Here is a 20,088-nt window from a genome sequence, read left to right as displayed (position 1 = left end):
GATGTTTTCCATGTTTCTTGGCTAAAACCATATGTTGGTCCAGAATTTTTTGATGTTTCAAATGAACAACAGACAGACGTGGTTCACGAAGTAGAAGTTAGTGAACTTGAGCAGATCCTTCTTCATCGTTGGAAGTATAGTTCCGATCAGAAACTCCATCAGTTCTACACGAAGTTCCGAGATCGAGGTACCCATGAAGCAGTCTGGCTTGACGAGGTGTTCTTTCAGGAGTAACCCCAGTTGTTGGCGGACTACTTGGAAGCCATGAACCTGCCGCCAAGCTAAGCAAGAGGGAATGTCACATGCACTCTGCACTGTAGTGCATTGTGACAAGATGGCTCATCATTAGTGCATCATTGTACATCAGTAGGACCCTTTAGGATATGATTTTGTCGTATGCCGTGGCCCCATTGTAAACCCCAATCCGGGACATGTCAGGCACGAGCCACGTAGGTCTTTCCTCAGCCATAGAGTGTCAGTCAATCAATCAATCAAAATCCCTTTACCCACTTGAAGAGAATCATTCATGCATGTAGAAGTCAATCTAGAAGCCTTAGGGTTTGAATTAGGTCATGGTCTGCATTCCATCTCATGTGCATGTGAACCTTCCCTTAGCCTCACTACCCCTTTAACCTTTGCATAAGCTTTATGTCCAGTCGGCAGCATTAAAACATTATAAACAGCACATATTGCATACTTAACATCTTGCGTAACGCGTTTGGCTCATCTACAGTCTCAAAGTCAGTCCTGCAGTCATTCTCTTCAAAGAAATAAAGCAAATACTCCTAGCAATAGGAGGGGGCCCTTCAATGGGTAATTGGGACCCAATACTCCAACGTGCCCGACGCCCTCGACCCCCCCGTCGGCCGCAATCACCTCATCAGCTCCAGATCCAAGACTTGCTCCACCGCCATCGAGCTACCTTTCCACATGACATAGCTGAGGGAGACCTCTCGGCCATACTCGTCAGCCCCATGCTCGACATTTTGGAGAGTGGTATACCATCTACTCGGAGCTGAGGTTGCTCCCATGTTTTTATGTTCTCAGTATTCCATGACGAGTTTCCATGGATAGTTTTGTATCACCCCAATGAGATAGCTATATTTATGTTTTCATTCTGTTTTATTTTCCATTCCATGATGAGATATGCCATGGACATTATTGTATCACTTTGGTCTCATAGGCCCATTGGGTCTTTAGTAGACACTTAATATATCTTTCTTTCTTTCTTTCTCTCTCTCTCTCTCTCTCTCTCTCTCTCTCTCTCTCTCTCTCTCTCTCTCTCTTAAAGTTTGAAGTGATAAAGTGGATTGCTACTCACGAAACTGTCAGAATATGCAGCGGAGATGATGACCAAGCCTGGGAACACAAGAGCAAAAGCAAAAACGCAGGCAGAAAAACAGCACAAGAGAGAGACAGATGTAGGTGTGTAACTCTGCTCTATATACACAAGAAGATCCCGAGATATGATACAAATGAGGTATGGGGGCTGAGGACCAATATATACCTCCCTGGAAGGGCAGTCGGCCAGCATAAAGAAAGCCCACGACTGAGAAAAATGTCCACGACTGCTGAAAATAGCAGTCGGCCAGCTACAGATGCCTACGCCTAGTCAGAACAAGTCGACCAGCACTCTGACAGCCCACGACTGATGTAGATCCAGTCGGCCAGCTTCAGAGTGCTCCTGGCATCATCTGGCAGCCCTCCCAAGCCTCAGAAAAATGGGGGAAAAAATACGGAGAGTGGGGAAAAATGGGAAAACACCTCATAAGGGCGGGCACACCCACAACAAAGGCCCTGGTGTATAAAACTGGACAGGAGATGACTTCTAACACCCCCTCTCAGCTCCTGGCTGTGTGACCAACCACTGGGAGCTGGGGTGCCGCCTGAGCAAATCCTGAGAGCGACTTCGTGAAGAGGTCCACCGTACTCTCCTCCGTCGAACAGAACTCCAGCAAGATGTCATCAGCAACGATCTGTTCACGAACAAAGTGCCTCTCGATGACCATGGGTTCCTCCATTGGAAGCCCAAACCTGCCATGTAACCTCCTCTTGCTCCGTAAAACTGCTCCCGGGCCATAAGTAGATCCCCTCGTGTCCGAATCTCCTCCCCAAACCGAGTCACTCCAACCGCGGAGTCGGACTCCATCCAACAATCCCCCTCCTGTGTACAAGAGTCCATGATCCTTCGCATGCCGCAGAAACCACAAGAAACGCAATCCTGCCTCACAAAGAGACATCTGCAACCAAGAGCTCAACTGCCTCATCAGGAAGCTCCCGTCCAATCCGGTGTCCATCAACCAGATCAATGAACCATCCAGCTTCTGAGTCACAGAGACATCACACTGCTCACAAGGATCAACACCTGTTACGGTGCACAAGCAAGTCCTGGAAACCTGATGAAACCTGTCAACCACCCCCTCTGAATCCGGAACCACAAAGCCTGGAGAAACCATCTCCTTCTGCAAGTAAGCACCTGCCACCTGCCTGGCTTGTCGAAAGGTCCCCGTGGAAAGAACATCCTCAACTATTGGAAGTTCTATGTCCCGAACACGACGAGACATCAGAGCATAAGTGACCTGTTCAGCTTCCTCTGACTCACGAACACAAGAACTACCAACCTCAGTACTGGAAAGTTGCTGCCAACTGCTGCCATCTACTGGTAAGCTATCCACCACTTGGTCTCGGAAAGCCTGTACCTGCAGCGTATCCACACCTGAGTAGCTATTACCACACTGCCACTCATCACAATCTTGAGGACCTGGGAGAGAGAGTGCTGAAAGCCTGTAGACTCCATTCTCCACTCCACCTTCCCAAACCACTTGGCCTGTTGCTTTGTCTCGGAGAGCAACAAAATGCTCATCAAACTCCACCCGTACGCCAGTCTTGCAAATCTGATGCACTGACAACAGATGAAAACCAAGTGCCGGAACATACAACACCTGGGAGGAATGCTTCCCCCCTCTGCCATCGGGAACTATCTCCATCCTGCCCTCACTGTGAACTGGGATAGTGGACGTATCCCCAGTAAGAATATGACCAGAAAGCCTGCAGAGATCCTGTAAACCGGAACGGGAAGGAGTCATGTGCCTGGAAGCACCACTATCGAGAATCCACTCCCGAGTATCCGTTGCGGAGAGTCCTCCAATCTCCTCCCTGCCTGAAGAAAATGAAGCATCGGTGTCCATCACCTCCAGGTGCACAAAAGCCGGAGTCTTCATGATTGCTGAGGAGTCTTCACCCTTCTCGGTCTTCCGCTTGGGACACTGCCTCCAGTAGTGGCCTTTCTCGCCACAATCATTACAGGTCCTCTCTGCCTTTAGTTTCTCGCGGTCAGCGTCGGACATCTTCTCAGAAGACTTCTCCGATGAAGCCTTCCCCTTGCCCGAGTTACGGCCTTTCGACCGTTGGCCAGTAAAGGCCTCCGAACCTCCACCCTGAGGAGGGTTCGTGAATCGTTCCTCCTGGTCCAGGACCATGGGCACAAGCTCCTCCCACGTGATGGTGCTGAGCCTGCCACCACTGGTAATCAAAGAGGAGTAGAATGCTGAGTACGAAGAGGGCAAATGTGACAGCAACGTTATGGCCATGTCCTCTGACGATATCTCCTTCCCAACCTGGAGAACTTCCTGCTGAAGAGCCTGCAGCTTGTTAATATGCTCCCGCATCGTCGCCGACTTTGCAGGGCTCATAACCCGCATCTGTACTTCCAAAGAAATCCTCTTCATGGGTGATACCCTGTTGTACAGAGAAGCCAAATGCTGCCATATACCTCTGGCCAGCGTCATGTGCTTTATATGATTGATTACCTGTGGTGTGCAGTTGAGGAAAATAAACGAACAGACCCTGGCGTTGACGCGATCCCACATCTGCGTCTGGGCCTCCCGGTCCTTTCGGGTTGACGGTAACTCCCCTTCCTCTACTTCCGGCCGTGGAACACCAACAACGACGAAATCGGCGAGATCGTAGGACTCCAGAACGGATTCCATCATCACCTTCCATATGCCGTAGTTGCTTCCGTCCAACTGACGGTCCACCGGAAACGTGGGGAGTGTCGGGATCTTCACATGTCTCTCGGCCATCTCAAACAGATCTGCCATAGCGGGGATGTACTCTGAATAGGGTGGGTGGGTGGGAACAAAGAAGAACTGATACCTGCAAGTGGCTGTCCAGCAAATCAGCCCGCCTTCCTCTTGCTTCTCCTCTTCCCGAACAGTCCAGAACAGTCCACCAATCAGCCACAAAACAGCCCCCCTCTTGCTCACACAAATCCCAAGACCTATCTAGAGCCTAGGCTCTGATACCATGTCAGAATATGCAGCGGAGATGATGACCAAGCCTGGGAACACAAGCAAAAGCAAAAACGCAGGCAGAAAAACAGCACAAGAGAGAGACAGATGTAGGCGTGTAACTCTGCTCTATATACACAAGAAGATCCCGAGATATGATACAAATGAGGTATGGGGGCTGAGGACCAATATATACCTCCCTGGAAGGGCAGTCGGCCAGCATAAAGAAAGCCCACGACTGAGAAAAATGTCCACGACTGCTGAAAATAGCAGTCGGCCAGCTACAGATGCCTACGCCTAGTCAGAACAAGTCGGCCAGCACTCTGACAGCCCACGACTGATGTAGATCCAGTCGGCCAGCTTCAGAGTGCTCCTGGCATCATCTGGCAGCCCTCCCAAGCCTCAGAAAAATGGGAAAAAATGGGGGAAAAATACGGAGAGTGGGGAAAAATGGGAAAACACCTCATAAGGGCGGGCACACCCACAACAAAGGCCCTGGTGTATAAAACTGGACAGGAGATGACTTCTAACAGAAACTCCAGATACAGAAGGCGGTGTGAGACTGTGTAACAGGATCCTTTCATCTACGCATAATTCTGCTACATGTTACATTTAAGCATCACCTCCCGAAGTTTCACCATCTCAATATCAAGGTATGCTTTTTTATTGCTCCTACCTCCTCAGTCTCCTCAACCTTGGGCATAGCTACCTTCCGATGCTCCCCCCGGTGATATCCAATGAAGGTTTCCACGAGGATAGAAGAAATGTAAGGAGAAACAACACCCCACAAATCTCAAGAAAGTGTGTGCCGTCTGGCTTGTATATACACTCAAACCTTGCCGACCGGCAAAAATTCGGCAATGGTAAGAGAAAACCATAGGCTGAAATCTGCAAAAGTAGTGCAAAAGAGACACCCTTTTTTTTAGAGTCCAAAAAGGCTATGCATGATTTTTTTCCCAAAAAAGTGGTGGAAGTTTTTTTGTTGGCTAAGTCCGGTGTGTGCCCATAAAAAGCAACCCTCCTCCCCTTTGAGCACACATTTATTTCTTGTATGAAACTAAATATACACGCTTTTTCCAAAAATACACAAGTTCACGTTTTTTCTATATTTTAGCCCTGCATGTGCTTTTTCCTATTCGTAGCCCTTTCCTCTCTGCATGCACTCACTCACAGCCCACCAAAACACCTGTACGGCTGCCATGTGCAGACTGTACAGTGTACAGCCTGTTTGCTGCATATACTGGCTGTACTTGCTGCTGTGCGATGCTGGATGCTGGCCGCCTCTTGCATGTGCATGTGCACCCTCGCAGAGCTTCAGGTTGTTAAGCCTTTCCCTACACTAGTTGCATACTACTATAGCAAGCACATAGATGTATGCGCTTTCCTGCATACAGTTTATAGACGATTTATACAGCCCCTATCCCTCTCGGCTATGCGCACCACACACACCCGGCCCTTCGGCTTGTGCATTTAAGATTCCCATACGCGACTAGACCATGGCTGCACACATCTCTCCCGCTTACACGAGGGAAGTCTATAATCAAACCTATTCAAGCATGCATCCATCTAGCAAGCATGAATTCAAATGCATACACACAAGTAAGAACGCTCTCTCACATGCCTTGTCTCTCTCTTCTACCCTCCAGAACCACATGTTTCAAGCATGCCTGACAAAAACTGAACAAGCACCATACCTTTAACCAAGATCAAAGCCCTAACAAATACCACAAGAAAAACACATAGGATTCTCGACATACTTGCAACCATGCGTGAGACATGCAAACCTTGCTTTTCCTTCCTCCATGTTTAGGATCGCTCTCATATCGACTATAAGATCCTCCCAGGAAACCACCTAAATGGCTAAAGACAAGGTTGGTACAAACAACATAGAATGGTGTAGGCAAGCTCACAACCCAACCACGGTCCGCATCCCTGAGCCAGGGGCTAAAGCTCACTCCCACAGATCCATGCCAAATCAAAACTAGGGTCCCATACAACCAAAACCTGCCCATACAAGCCCTCTATCACATGCACACAATGTGGACATGCTTAATCCCCAACTTCTCTCCTTCCTCAATTCTCCCATCTCCTTTTTTCCCTAATTCCAAAATTCCTCTTCTTAACCCAATTCTTAAATTCTATAATGCCTCGCCGCAACAAAAATGACAATACCCGGAATGTGTGGGATGACACTGTATTCGTCCACAGGTACGGGACCTCGGGCTCCAGATGTGTAGTGTGCAAGTTGTGTGGAGATGTCTTGCGGGGTAGTAGCACCCGTGCAAGAGCTCACTTCACATGGGAGGACAAGCAAGGATCACTCGGATGCTATCGTGTGAGTGAGGCTATTTTTCTTGCTCGTGGTGGTTTGGAGCAAAAATGGCAAGAAGTGCTCCCACTCTTGCATCCTTCACTATCCCGAGAGCACATTAAGCACTGTGTAGAAACAGCAAGGCAATTCGAAGCCTCAAAGCAAAGTGCAAGAGGAGGCGGGCAACCATCGGTCCCAAGCTCACAACCACCAAGCTCTTCAAATGTTGGTGACTATGAGCTCCCAACCACCAAGTACATCGAGGGATACACCTACACACTCACGTGTGGCTACGACGGATTCTCCTCTTATGGTTGTGTCTCTATCAAACCTCCCAATAGATGAAAATCAAGAGACACATGTTTCCATACCTTCTAGCACACGACCCACACGAGTCTATACAAAGAAGAGGGCTAGGGAACTTGTGCATGGTACTCAAACTACACTTGCATCACTATACGCCCCAACGCTCAAGCAAGAGGCACAAATTGCGGAGCAACTATTTTTTTACCAATGTAATCTTCCCTTTAACATTACTCGTGTGCCCGCATACCATAAGTTTTACAATGCTTTAGTTGCAGCGGCTACGGCGGGAGCCACCGGCATGCATCCCGTTAACTCGGAGTCCTTGAGAACAACACGCTTGACCTCTCAAGTGAACCAATCAAACAAGAGTTGACAGGATTGAGGGCGTGTTGGCAAAGATATGGATGCTTTATCATCTCCGATGGATGGAGTGACCTAGTAAGTCATGACTCTCAAATGGTCCCTTGCTTTGATCTTTTGATACATTCTAAATCATAATTTGAGACTTGTATTATATTGTTGTCTACTAAATATTTACATAATCGATTGTTTGTCTAATGTGCAATGTAGAAAAGGCGGCATATGATCAATATCTTGGTCTCATCTTGTGCCGGTTCGACATTAGTGCGAGTTGTTGATACCTCGGTTCCGGGTTTGCGCATCATAGGGGAGTATATATACGAGCACATTCGGAAAACTATAGAGGAGGTTGGGCCACAACATGTAGTCCAAATCATCACCGACAATGGTTCGAATTGTGCAAAGATGGGAGAGTTTGTAGAAAGGGATTTTCCTACCATTGTATGGACACCATGTGCCTCCCACTCCCTTGACTTGATGATGGAGGATATTGCAAAGCTTGGGTGGGTTAACCCGGTGTTAGAAAAGGCTTTGCGCATCATCACGTTCATCACTCGAAAGCCTCAAACTTTGTCACTATTTAGAGGCGTATGTCACTATGACCTCGTGAAGCCGGCAAAGACATGGTTTAGGTATCTTTTTCTAGTGCTTCAGAGGTATGTGACATGTCACGTTTCTAATTTGTACATAGTACTTACAAGCATGATGCATCCTAAATTCGTATGCTCATTGCTCATATGACAATGGACATAGCCTCAATGCTCATACAAATTTAATGTTCATGTACAATGTCTTTCAGGATGGTGCAAAGTAAAGACTCTCTTCGCCGATTGGCATGTAGCGAAGAGTGGAGTAGCCGAAAGCCGAAGGCCCAAAATATCACTACTTATATTTTAAGTAATGATTTTTGGGACGAGGGGGAAGCCATAAAGCAAGCCATTTCACCCCTCTACTTCATCTTGCGTCTTTTTTATCACGAGGGGTGTACGATGAGCTTGGTATACCACTACATGCAACGCCTAGGGCAATGCATGACCACATGGAGAGCTTTGTCACTCGAGAGGTATGTAGTTTTTTACTTAGAAGTTAGTACTTGCTACTACGTAGTATGATCCATCATGTAATCATGAGTCTTGATGAGCGTTAAAGCATAAATTGGGCAATTTCTAATGCATGACTACATTCAGGATTTCGGATCTCTCTCGGATTTGGAACGAGAGGTGGATTTGGTTTCATAAACCAATCCACATGGTTGCTTACATGCTTCATCCTCTTTTCAAGGATGCAAATCATTGGCATGATAGAAAGCTGGTTTACGGGTGGACATCTTATTTGGATAGAGTATATGCTACAAAGGAGCAGTCAATGTAAGTATTGGCTTAAGCTTGTTACTTACAGGACTTGTCTCTTGAGTCTTGAGTGTGCAAAGTAACAAGTACTAATAACTATTCACTTATATGTTTGGTTTGAACTTTGTGCTCTTTGAATAGCATTGAGGAAGAGTCACTTCTCTTCTCTCAAGATCGTGACCAATTCGCACGGGAGATCGCCATGAGAGAGGAGCAAAGACGTAGCTGTCTCATGGTGGGAAATCAATGGGCGATCGACTCCCACTTTGCAGACCTTCGCTCTTCGCATTCTCTCCCAAGAGTGCACGAGTGGTGCCGCAAAGCGCATTTGGAGTATATGCGCAGACATCCATACAAAAAAGATAAACAAGTAAGCATAATAACTTAAGACTCAAGAGTCAAGACATGATTGATTTACATGATTAATGTACATAAATTTACTTACGCGCTTGAATCTTGATGTTGCAGATTGAGCACATCCCAACTAGATAAGTTGGTGTATGTGAACGCAAATCTTTGCCTACTTGAGAAGCTCAAGGAAACCAATGGGAGCATTGAGGAAGGAGGAGTTCTTAAGTGGAAGCTGAAGGAGATTGACGTCACGATCCTCACAAAGTTAGAGCGAGGATTGAAGTGGGGAGAGCAGATTGACCTTGCTTTTATTCAGAGACAGTGTGACGAGGATCTTGCCTATGAGTTTCTTCGAGAGGATGAGGCACGCTTTAGGCGTGTTACACGAGCTCAGTCTCGACCTACTGCTGCCTAGCCGGAGAGTGATGATCTTGATTTGCATTCTCTCCCAGAGGTGGGTACTTCTTCGAGCGATGAGCCAAGACACACTAGAGGCACCGGCCGCCATGGCAGCAGGGGTCATGACAGAGGACCCAGAGGTCGTAGCAAAGCATGCTCTTTTGTCATGCAGCAGATGATACGATCAAATGAGGAGAGAGAGAGCTCTATCTCTACTAGTCTCTCGAGCACTGGTAGCTCAGGAGACTCAGAGAGAGAGGCATCAAGATAGCAACTAGCTCCTAGATTTTTTGAGCATTGACTATTTAGTATGCAGGTTCAGTGTTGACATTGACACGACTTTGAGTATTTACTATTGTTATATCTTTTTGGTTTCTAGTTTCTATGGGGATTTGATATCCTAACGATGATATGATGATATATCATGATTCATATGATCATTTGACATTGATGTATCATGAATCATGGTCCATGGTATATATATTATGCATTTTGGATAATGATATCTATGATGATTGATCTATGGTCTTTGATACTTTAAAGTTTCAATCTATCATATCTTGGATAATGAATCTTGTGACTTGTCATTCTTGTGCTTGTAGCTTGCATAAAAGTCTCCAAAATTGTGCAACTAGAATCTAGATTCTATCTATCTTGTGAATTATAATTTGTATGTAATATATATGTATGATGTCACCATTTGGCCACCCAATTGGTCCACCCGTGCTTTCTTATCATGTATGTACATTGGACTGGTGTCCATGGCAGTTATTTATGCCGGGGATTGATGCCACTCATGTGATACTGTAGACTTGGCTTTCCGTTGGGACTTGTGCCTCCGTGTACATGCTCGGAAATGCTTGGTGGATTGGTGTTCCATTGGGTCTGGTACCTCGTGTACTTGCCTGGAGCACGTCTATTTTGGTATAGTCTCATGAACGGGAATTGTCCATACCAATGCTGCATTGCATAGCATCTTTATATGCTTGCCTGCAAATGAAATTGCATGCTGTTTTCATGCCTGCATGACCTATGTGTAGTTCCGGCTAGGGGACGTCCGCCCGTGAACCGTGCGTGTGAAACTATCTGCTGACATGGTTGTGTGGCATGTGAACAGGTAGTAAGTATTTACCCAATCTAGGCTCAAATAGCCCTTAGGACTTAGCCAATATTTATAAGTGAGTGCGTTCCCACTTCATTAAAGTTTGGGTGTCCAAAAGTCACTTATAAATTATGACCGCTTCCAAGTTCACACTCACTGAAATCCCGAGGCGGACAAGACTCAATGTCCAGGACCTGATCCTCCCCTTTTACTCATAGGTGGGCATCTCCCCATGTCCCTTCACCTGATTGGACCCCAATTCACTTATTTATTAAGAGAAAATTCGTGTTTTCTCTTCATAAAGATTTTTGGAGGCTGAAAACTCTGTTTTTCCACATTTCTCTCCATTTCCAAGCTCTCCATAGCCATACCCAACTTGCTAGGGTGTTTTCCAAGCTTCCAAGAGTGTTTCCAAATGCTAATCACTCTCCTACACACTCCCAGTGACTAAAATTCAGCAAAACAGCTCTCTTTATTGCTGTAATTTCTGGTCTTTTTACTGAAAACCCTAATTTCAGCTCTCCTTTCTCAAGTTGAATCATAGGGGAAGCTTTCCCAAGGTTCCCTTCATCCTCTTGAAGACTTTTGTCGCGAAGAAAGGCGACAAATCAAAGATCTCAACACTTCAAGGACTTCCATCGCGAAGACTTCCGCTGTCATCGACTCTACTTGCTATTGGTAAGCTTTTATGCTTAAATATGGGAGCAAGTAGCAGGAGGGAGAAATCGGATTACAAGATCACATACCTTGTGTAGTGTTCTCTTGTCCTACGTGCTCTCTTGCAGATTGTTGCTACCATGTGTTGGTGGAACAATAGAGAGCAGATGGTAGGAAACATGGGCACTTGAGAGAGTAGTGTGGGTTGCAAGTCTACATCGACGACCACTTATTTGCAATACTGTATTCATATGCATTGATATGAAAATCTGGTCAGAAATGCCCATGACACTATGTACTTGATTCTCCCAAGATCAATATACTTTATTTGAGGGAAAGGTCGGCCGTTTCGGCTCATTGTGTGTCTCTTGTCAATTCAGTAATTTACTTCTTGTATTTGAACAAGTGTCCATCAAATCTTAGTGTGTTTAAGTCATAGTCACATGGGAACGCCGTTCCACTGTTGTGGAACGGGGGAACGTGGAGGAGGCCACCTTGGGAACGGTGGAACGTGGAGATACGTGGTTTTTAATTTTTTTTTTCCCTCATGCGCGAAACGGCGACGTTTTTCTCCACGGGCAGCGTAATATTGGGCCTTTTTTAAAGGGTGCCCAAAACGTTGGGCACCCGTAACCCTTAAAAAAAAAGAAAAGACGATACTTGCTTCGAGCGCCGCCGCCGACCCCTCAAAAAAACGAATCGAAAAACGAAATCAACGAATAGAAGCTGCAACGTTCAAAAAAAACGACGACCTGCAGGCTGCCAGGCTGCCCTCCAACGTTCATAAAAAAAAAACGTCAATATCAACGTTTAAAAAAAAAACGTACCTCTCTGGAGTCTGAGAACTTATAAAATCCAGTGCAGCTGCAAGTACAGTGTGCAATGTGCATAGCCAAGTACAATCTCTCTCTCTCATAGCCAAGTACAATCTCTCTCTCTCATAGCCAAGTACAATCTCTCTCTCTCTCTCTCTCTCTCTCTCTCTCATAAGGGAACCAAGTTCCAACTTCCAAGACAGCTTTCTCTCTCTCATAGCCAACTTCCAAGTACAATCTCTCTCTCAATTTTCAAAGCCAACTTCCAAGTACAATCTCTCTCTCTCTCTCTCTCTCTCTCTCTCTCTCTCTCTCTCTCATATAATGCCTCCTAAGGGAACCAAGAGAGCCAAGAAGAACGAAGCATGGTCATGGTGGGATGAGGTGGATATTCTTGAGGCCAATCAAGGCGGAGGAGCTAGGAAGTGGAAATGTCGCTATTGTGGGAGCACCAAACATGGGGGAGTCAACCGAGTTCGAGGTCACCTAATCCATGAGCCGGGACAAGAAATCCAACCATGCTTGTCAATCTCAGCTGAGAAAAAGAGAGAGCTAGAAGCTAGGCATAATGAAGTGATTTTTCGTGCTCCTCCTCCAAGAGCTATGGCTGCGAACCCATCATTCTTTACAACTCCTTCAAGCATTTTCTCCACATCCGTAGGCTCTTCTTCCGTGCATCAACCGCCACCCCCCAAAGGCACGCAAAGAACTCTTGCGGGTTCTTGGAATCCACGCAAACGAGAAGCCGTGGATGCAGCTATTGCAAGGTTCTTCTACCATGACCACATCGCTTTCAATGTGGCAAGGTCCCCTTATTTTCGGGAAATGGTTCATCTCATTGCTGAATTTGGACCAACCTACACTCCCCCTTCTTCGGAGAGCCTTCGAACCACGCTTTTGGCAAAGGAAAAGGAAGCTGTTGAGCAAGCCATGCAAAACGTCAAGGAAGGGTGGCAACGCAACGGTGTCTCCATCATTAGTGATGGATGGAGTGATAGCCAATCTCGCTCCATCCATGGCATCATCGCATACTCTCGAGGGAACACATTTTTTGTGTCTTCCCATGATGCCTCCCCAACGGGCAAGTATGCCGACGTCATCGTGGAGGAGTGGGCAGAGGCAATTGAGCAAGTGGGTCCTCAAGATGTGATCCAGGTCATTGGTGATGGGGAGGCCTCAAATCGAGCTGCAGGCGACCTTCTTTTGGCAAGGTATCCACACATCACATTCACTCCATGCATTGCACATGGCTTGAATAATCTTCTGAAAGACATTGATGGTCTTTCATGGGTAGCACCATGCATAGCAAAGGGAAAAGACATAGTTTCATTCATCACTCGGCACACATTTAGCCTCTCCGAGTTTAGAAAAAGATCCCCAAACTTGGATCTTAAAAAATATTCGGAAACTCGTTTTGCATATAATTTTATTATGCTAGAGAGGCTAGTTGCACTCCATAACATTCTCAAGCAGCTTGTAGTGAGTGATGAGTGGAGCACGTGGCCCACTGCCCGTAGCACACAAGGAACAACTTGTTACACCCACATCATGGATGCTCCTTTGTGGGTGAAGATTGAGCATGTTGTCAACATTACGAAGCCCATTATCTACATGCTGCGTATGGTGGATGGGAAAAAACCTTGCATTGGCAAAGTTTATGAGGGCATGGACAAGATGGTGGAGCGTATCCTTTCTTTGGAGCCCGACACAACAAAGAAGGCAGAACTTCAAAGTTTGTGTCAAGCAAGGTGGGACCGATATCACTCACCAATGCATGCAGCTGCATTTGTGATTGATCCAGAGTTTCAAGGCAAAGGCCAGGAATCGGATGAAGAAGTCACAAATGGCTGGGACAAAATCCTTGCCAGATTGGTGCCTGACGCTACGATGAGAAGCAAGATTAGAATTGATTTGGGAAAGTACAGAGCAAAGACAGGTAATTTTGGTTCAGCAGATGCCCAGCAAGATAGGACACTTATGGGAGGTGCTCTTTGGTGGGAGAACTACGGATCGGGTACTCCAGAGCTACAACGGCTTGCAATGCGCATTCTCAGTCAGAATGCAAGTTCTTCTCCAATTGAGCAACTATGGAGTGTTTTTAGCCATGTTGCCTCGAAGAAGAGAAATCGGCTACTCACTACCATAACAAATGACCTTGTGTATGTGTCAGCCAACTTGCGACTATTAGCCCAGGTTGCTAGTGGTGACTTTGACCATGAGAGCTTCATAGATATGGAGCCACAGTCTGAGTCGGATGATGACGACCCTCCACCTCCACCTCCACCTGCATCGATGCATGATGCATCTATGGATGATCTAGCTGACATCTTTGCACCTATTTGATATCACCTAGGAGTCGGGACTTTAGGTTTCTTTGTTCTTAGCTATCTAGCTTTCACTATGTGGCTGTACATTGTACAAGCTATTGTACTTCTGGTTTTCTAAATATGAACAAGGTCATTGAGTTTGCTATCAAATTCTTGTCTCTTTTTGTCTACTTTCAATTGTATATTTGTCTCCTTTTGCCTGCTTTTAATTGTATATTTGTCTACTCATGTGTATTGAAATATGATAACGTGTCGTTCCGGATCCCGTTCCGGATTGAAAGGGGTCCCGTTCCCGTTCCCGATTGGCCCCTCGTTCCCATATCCGTTCCCGTTCCCTGGTGACTATGGTTTAAGTGTATTGATTAGCATTGTGTTCAACCAAGTTACATATGATGTAATACATGTGTGTGTGTGTGTGTGTATATACAAATTTATAATTTATTTTTATAATTATAAATTTTCGAAACTTGCGGTTTTTTTAGTAACGGACGAAACCCGTAAAAAAACCTTCAAAACCTCGAAACTTTCAAAATCTCGAAACATTTCTTGTGACTATGGTCTGTTTGTAGTTCCACTAAGATAGTTGTAGGAACAATGGCTGCAAATTTAGTCAGTTCCAAAGGCAGAGTTATAAATGGAAGGAGTAGACATGGTGAACTAGATTATGGAGTCAATTGTCAAATGTATTTTGAGTTTTCCTTGTTTGTTTCCAAGACTGAGAATGTCTTCGGCTTGGGAGACATTTACTAGTTTACAGCATAGGTTTCCCAGTTTTCTTTCTTAAACATATTTTATTTCCAAGAGTGGAAACGTCTGTGAAGAGGAAGTATGTTACGTACCTAGTGCTAATGCTCGAGATTAGTGGCCTAGGTTGTTGTCATAAACTCACTATTGGTCAGAGTACGACCAAGACTCCAGCAACATGTATGGCAAAGCATAGTTCAGCATGCCGAAGGACTCCATGGATCTGTGGGAGTCAAACCTTAGCCCCTGGCTCAAGGGTGGTTCGAAGCATAGAACCTATGGTTGGGAGGTGAGCTAGCGAGCACCCCTCTTAGGGGGGTTGTAACAAGGGCCAATCATACAAATCCAACTCAATATTGCTAACCAAATGTCCATACTAAAGAATTGTATGTGCAAGAAAGAATGCTATGACCATCACCATCACCCAAACCAAAACGTGAAAGGGGAAAAAAGACTAACACAACTTTTAAAAAAACATGAAGGCAGGCAGAAGATCAACTTAAACTAAAGACGTGAAGGTGGGCAAAAGACCGACGATGTCATCATTTGGCCATTTATATCGTTTCCCCCAGTTTCTTGTACCCAAATGTGGCCAGTTTCTCACGCCCAAATGTGACCAATGTGTGGATCCGAGTGTTTTGGGTCCCAGTTCCACGCTTTTTGATGCGCCAGATTCGTGCCCGGAAATACCAATTATGTACATGTTTCATGACTGGGAGATTTGTCCATAAATCAAGTGCACATGCACACATGTTCGCATGCTTAACATTGTTTTCGTGTGACTTGTATTCATGTGTTTGCCTACTATGAATGTCTAGTTCACCGGCCTGGGAGTCGGAACGCCTACCCGTGAACCATGCGAGTGTCTCGTGTTTTGTGGCCTGTGAACAGGTGGCAAGTATGCTTGAAACCTTTGTTTATTTCATTAAAATCTCTTTGTAGTGTTATAACCTTGGCGGGTTCACGTTGGGAGTAAGTGAGTGGGCATTTAATTAAATGTGCCCGGGGCCCAACCCAGTGGGCACCCCTTTGGGCACTCACACCACCAAGGTTTGTGGAGAGGGATGTGGACCATCCACTTGTGGGGAGTTTGGTGGAAAAAACACTCAACAAAGGTATGCATGGGGGGGACCTTCAAGGAGAGGAGGCAATTGGAAAAAAAAAAAGAAGCGAACGATTTTTTTCTCTTCTTCTTGGGCTGCCGGCTCTCCATACGCTGGTCGTTTTTTTTTTCTGGTGGTGTTGCTGTTCGCTTCCACTACAGTGCTGCTGTTCGCTTTCCCTACAGTGCTGCTGGCCGTTCCCTCTCAGGTGCTGCTGCTGGCCGTTTCTCCTACAGGTGCTGCTGCTGTTCGCTTCCCCTACAGTGCTGCTGGCCGTTTCCCTACAGGAGCTGCTGCTGGCCGCTTTCCCGCCAAACGTGTTGCTGATCGCTTTTCTACAGCTGGCCGGTCTGCTGCAGCCAAGCTGGGCGTTATGCTACAAGTTGGACAACGTCGACATCCTCTCAACTAGTTATCTCCCACCGAGAGTACCCAATCCAGGCACCAGTACAGGCACGCCAACATCGTGCGTGGACCCGGAAAACCAGTTTCATGACTGTTTACTCCAGTGAAGGGCGGATAGATTTTCTCGAGGGACATCAACTACAAAGGGAGCTCTTCTCTGACTACTTGTTTGGTATCTATATTCATGCCTGGTGGATTTATGGAAAATCTGGCTTAAAGGCCTGTGGAACATTGTACCAATAAAATACTCCAATAGTATACTTGGTATTGAGCGGGGAAAGGGGGGGGGGGGGGGGGTACAGAGCATCTTTCTATTTTCAGTTTCGTTTATTGTACTGAGCTGTCATAAGGATCATAAGAGTTTAAGTGTTGCTAAATCACGATACGGTGTCCAATACGAGCTTACACATTGAGGGGTGTATTACAGACAAGGATTAAAGAAGCTCCAAGACTACATAATAGCATTCTCGTACCTTGAAATGCACGTTCGGATGAAAAATCTTCGTAACAAACCGTACTTGAGGAGGCACCAAAGGGTACTGCTCTGGGACATTGATGGCAAGCTGAAAAACACCCTCCTGGTACGGGGTTTCTGCCGGACCCTGCAGCCACCAAAAGATTTACTTGAATTGCAATCAAAGTTCACACTTTCATTATATATTTAACCTTGGTTTGGCAAAGACAGTGATCAGTCTCAGAACAAAGGCATGTAGGAGGAACGTAAGACATGAAAGACCTTGATGTGGGCGGTCCATCTGTAGATGTTGGTTTCATCACAACTTAGCTGAATATCAGCATCTGCTGCTTTATCTCTCTGTACTTCCTTGTACTCCTTGAAAAGCCTTGCCCGAGATGCCTGCAGTGAGTGACACAAGATTTTATCACGAAGTACAAAAAAGAAAATAGTGAATACCTCTCTCTCTCTCTCTCTCTCTCTCTCTCTCTCTCCCCCCCCCTTCACACATACATCCACACAAAAACAAACAAACAAAAGCCTTCCCTAAGACTTGTATATTCTATCTCCTACCCTTAAAAAATTCAGTGCTATTAGTCCCTAGTCGGATCCTATGGAAAGGTGCTTGAGAGAGCACGTGGATTGCTTAGCTATAGAGGTTGTTTGAGACATAGCTTCTTTGAGACAGACATGGGTCCCCCTTGCACGAACAAGGAGGACAAGCTCAGTGGTACAAACTATGATCACTGGAAGCTATAGATGAAGGTCTGGTTCACACACAACGGTCTCTGGGAGATCGTTTAGGGCCACGAACGAAAGCCCCAACGCCCTACCAGCTCTAGGAAGTGGACTCAAGACCAGGAGGATGCCTTTCTCGCCGAACTTTCAGCTTGGGAGAATCAAGACTCAAAAGCTCACTCTGCACTTGTACGAGCCATCTCACCAGAGGTCTCCCCCGCCGTGCAAACATTGGCCTGTGCTGCCTCTGTTTGGAGAGAAAGCTGACAGATCTATATACACAGGACTCTACAATGCGGTCTGTCAACCTATTGGGTCAGCTCTTTTCCCTGGAGTTTACAGCAAGGACTTCCATGCAGTCATTTGTGATGAAGGTTAAGGTAATTCATGACCAATTAGTGGCAATGGGTACTGCCCTGACCTCTTCTCAGTTAGCTGCTCTCCTCCTCATCAGGCTTCCTGCAGATTATGACATGGTTTCCCGCGCTTTGCGGGTTCAGATCACAACCTGTTCCCTCGAGTTTGATGATCTGTGTACTCTTCTCTTGGAAGAGGAATCCATCCTAGTTTCTCAGGGAAAATTGAAAGTTTCATCGTCTATTGGACCTGATCAGGCACTCTCGACGGTGCAGAAGAAAGTTCAGAGTCGGTGTTACAAGTGTGGAAAGAAAGGCCACCTGTCAAAGGATTGTCAGTCAAAGGACAAAGGCAAAGCCAAGGACAAGGGCAAGTCTTCAAAGAAGGACAAAGACAAGTCACATGACACTGACACAAACTCGTCTAGTGACAACCCCAACTCTCCCAAGGCCTTACAGTTTGGAGAGAACATGACTGGTGTCCTGCTCTGATCCTAATGGCATCCCCCCGCGTGCTGTCTTCCAGAAACGGCTTATGGCCGGGAGAGGGGGCTTTCAAAAGCTCTCTTATATTAAATCTGGAGCATGGGACCCGTGTGTCGAAGTTCCAAGTATAAAGACAGGTAAGTTATGTCAAATCCCCACGGATCCCCTCGTGATCGATCTTGGTTCGAAACTCGAATCCTGCAAACAAACGAACAACAAACAACAAAGGAGGTGCAGGCCTGACTCACCTCCCAACCATGACAGCCGTGGGCGAGCCCACAGTCTTGGCTGTCCCCACCGAGCCACGAGCTGAGCTAACTAGGATGACATACCGACCAATCTCCTCCTCGCGACGTCCCATACCGCCGCAAAGCTGCCCTCGCGGGCCTCGAGATTGCTGCCGGCCTCGGCTGCACAAAGCAGGTGCACGTCTGCACTAGATCCAGGCTCCAAGACCATAGAGCTCTCACAAACTCGCAAGACTCTCTATGACACAATAACTAACCTTGGCCACCCTTTTATAGGCTCTTGGCCGGTCATTGGGCGTCCACACTTGGCCGCCCGCTCGTCCATACTTGGGTGCCCGCCCGTTAGTATATCCCTAACTCAGCTCGTCAATCAGCCTGCCTAGTTCCAAGCTTCCCCAAGCCTCGAAACTAGTCTTGCATGCGTATAGCACACGGTAGATACCCACTGTGCACATGACATACTCCCCTTCCTCTAAGAGCTCACTCCTGAGCTCACTAAAAAGCCAGGGTAATCTCTCTGAAGAGAAGTCAATGTCTCCCATGTAGCATCCTCCTCAACACGATCCTTCCACTTGATCTTGTATTCCGTGATAAGCGTATGTCATGTGCACAGTGGGTATCTACCGTGTGCTATACGCATGCAAGACTAGTTTCGGGGCTTGGGGAAGCTTGGAACTAGGCAGGCTGATTGACGAGCTGAGTTAGGGATATACTAACGGACGGGCACCCAAGTATGGACGGGCGGGCGGCCAAGTGTGGACGCCTGATGACCGGCCAAGAGCCTATAAAAGGGTGGCCAAGGTTAGTTATTGATTATAGAGAGTCTCGCGAGTTTGTGAGAGCTCTATGGTCTTGGAGCCTGGATCTAGTGCAGACGTGCACCTGCTTTACGCAGCCGAGGCCGGCAGTAATCTCGAGGCCCGCGAGGGCAGCTTTGTGGCGGTATGGGACGTCACGAGGAGGAGATTGGTCGGTACGTCAACCTAGTTAGCTCAGCTCGTGGCTCGATGGGGACAGCCAAGACTGTGGGCTAGCCCACGGCACTGTCAAATCCCCACGGATCCCCTCGTGATCGATCTTGGTTCGAAACTCGAATCCTACAAACAAACGAACAACAAACAACAAAGGGGGTGCAAGCCTGACTCACCTCCCAACCATGACAGCCGCCGTGGGCGAGCCCACAGTCTTGGCTGTCCCCACCGAGCCACGAGCTGAGCTAACTAGGATGACATACCGACCAATCTCCTCCTCGCGACGTCCCATACCGCCGCAAAGCTGCCCTCGCGGG

At 46.7% G+C, this 20,088-nt stretch overlaps 2 protein-coding genes across 2 annotated transcripts in view; one reads left to right on the top strand and one right to left on the bottom strand.

Moving 5' to 3' along the window:
• LOC147613020 (ubiquitin-conjugating enzyme E2 PEX4-like) overlaps positions 1-20,088 on the bottom strand; it is a 41,344-nt gene that overhangs the window by 15,066 nt on the left and 6,190 nt on the right. Inside the window, exons 3-4 of the mRNA XM_086782739.1 lie at positions 17,255-17,374; positions 16,992-17,120 (exon numbers count right to left, since the gene is read on the bottom strand). Of these exons, the coding sequence (XP_086638865.1) occupies positions 16,992-17,120; positions 17,255-17,374 (249 nt within the window). The remainder of the gene's footprint in view (positions 1-16,991; positions 17,121-17,254; positions 17,375-20,088) is intronic.
• On the top strand, positions 12,543-14,537 carry LOC147613021 (uncharacterized). Its single transcript, XM_086782106.1, has one exon. It carries the CDS (start codon positions 12,543-12,545, stop codon positions 14,280-14,282), a length of 1,740 nt encoding a protein of 579 aa, XP_086638232.1. The 3' UTR covers positions 14,283-14,537.

The sequence above is a fragment of the Cibotium barometz genome, chromosome 44 (assembly GCF_041138505.1).
Source record: "Cibotium barometz isolate CiBa-2024 chromosome 44, ASM4113850v1, whole genome shotgun sequence".
Lineage (NCBI taxonomy): Eukaryota > Viridiplantae > Streptophyta > Polypodiopsida > Cyatheales > Cibotiaceae > Cibotium > Cibotium barometz.
Note: the sequence above shows the minus strand (reverse complement) of the source record. Positions and strands in the feature narration are given on the sequence as shown.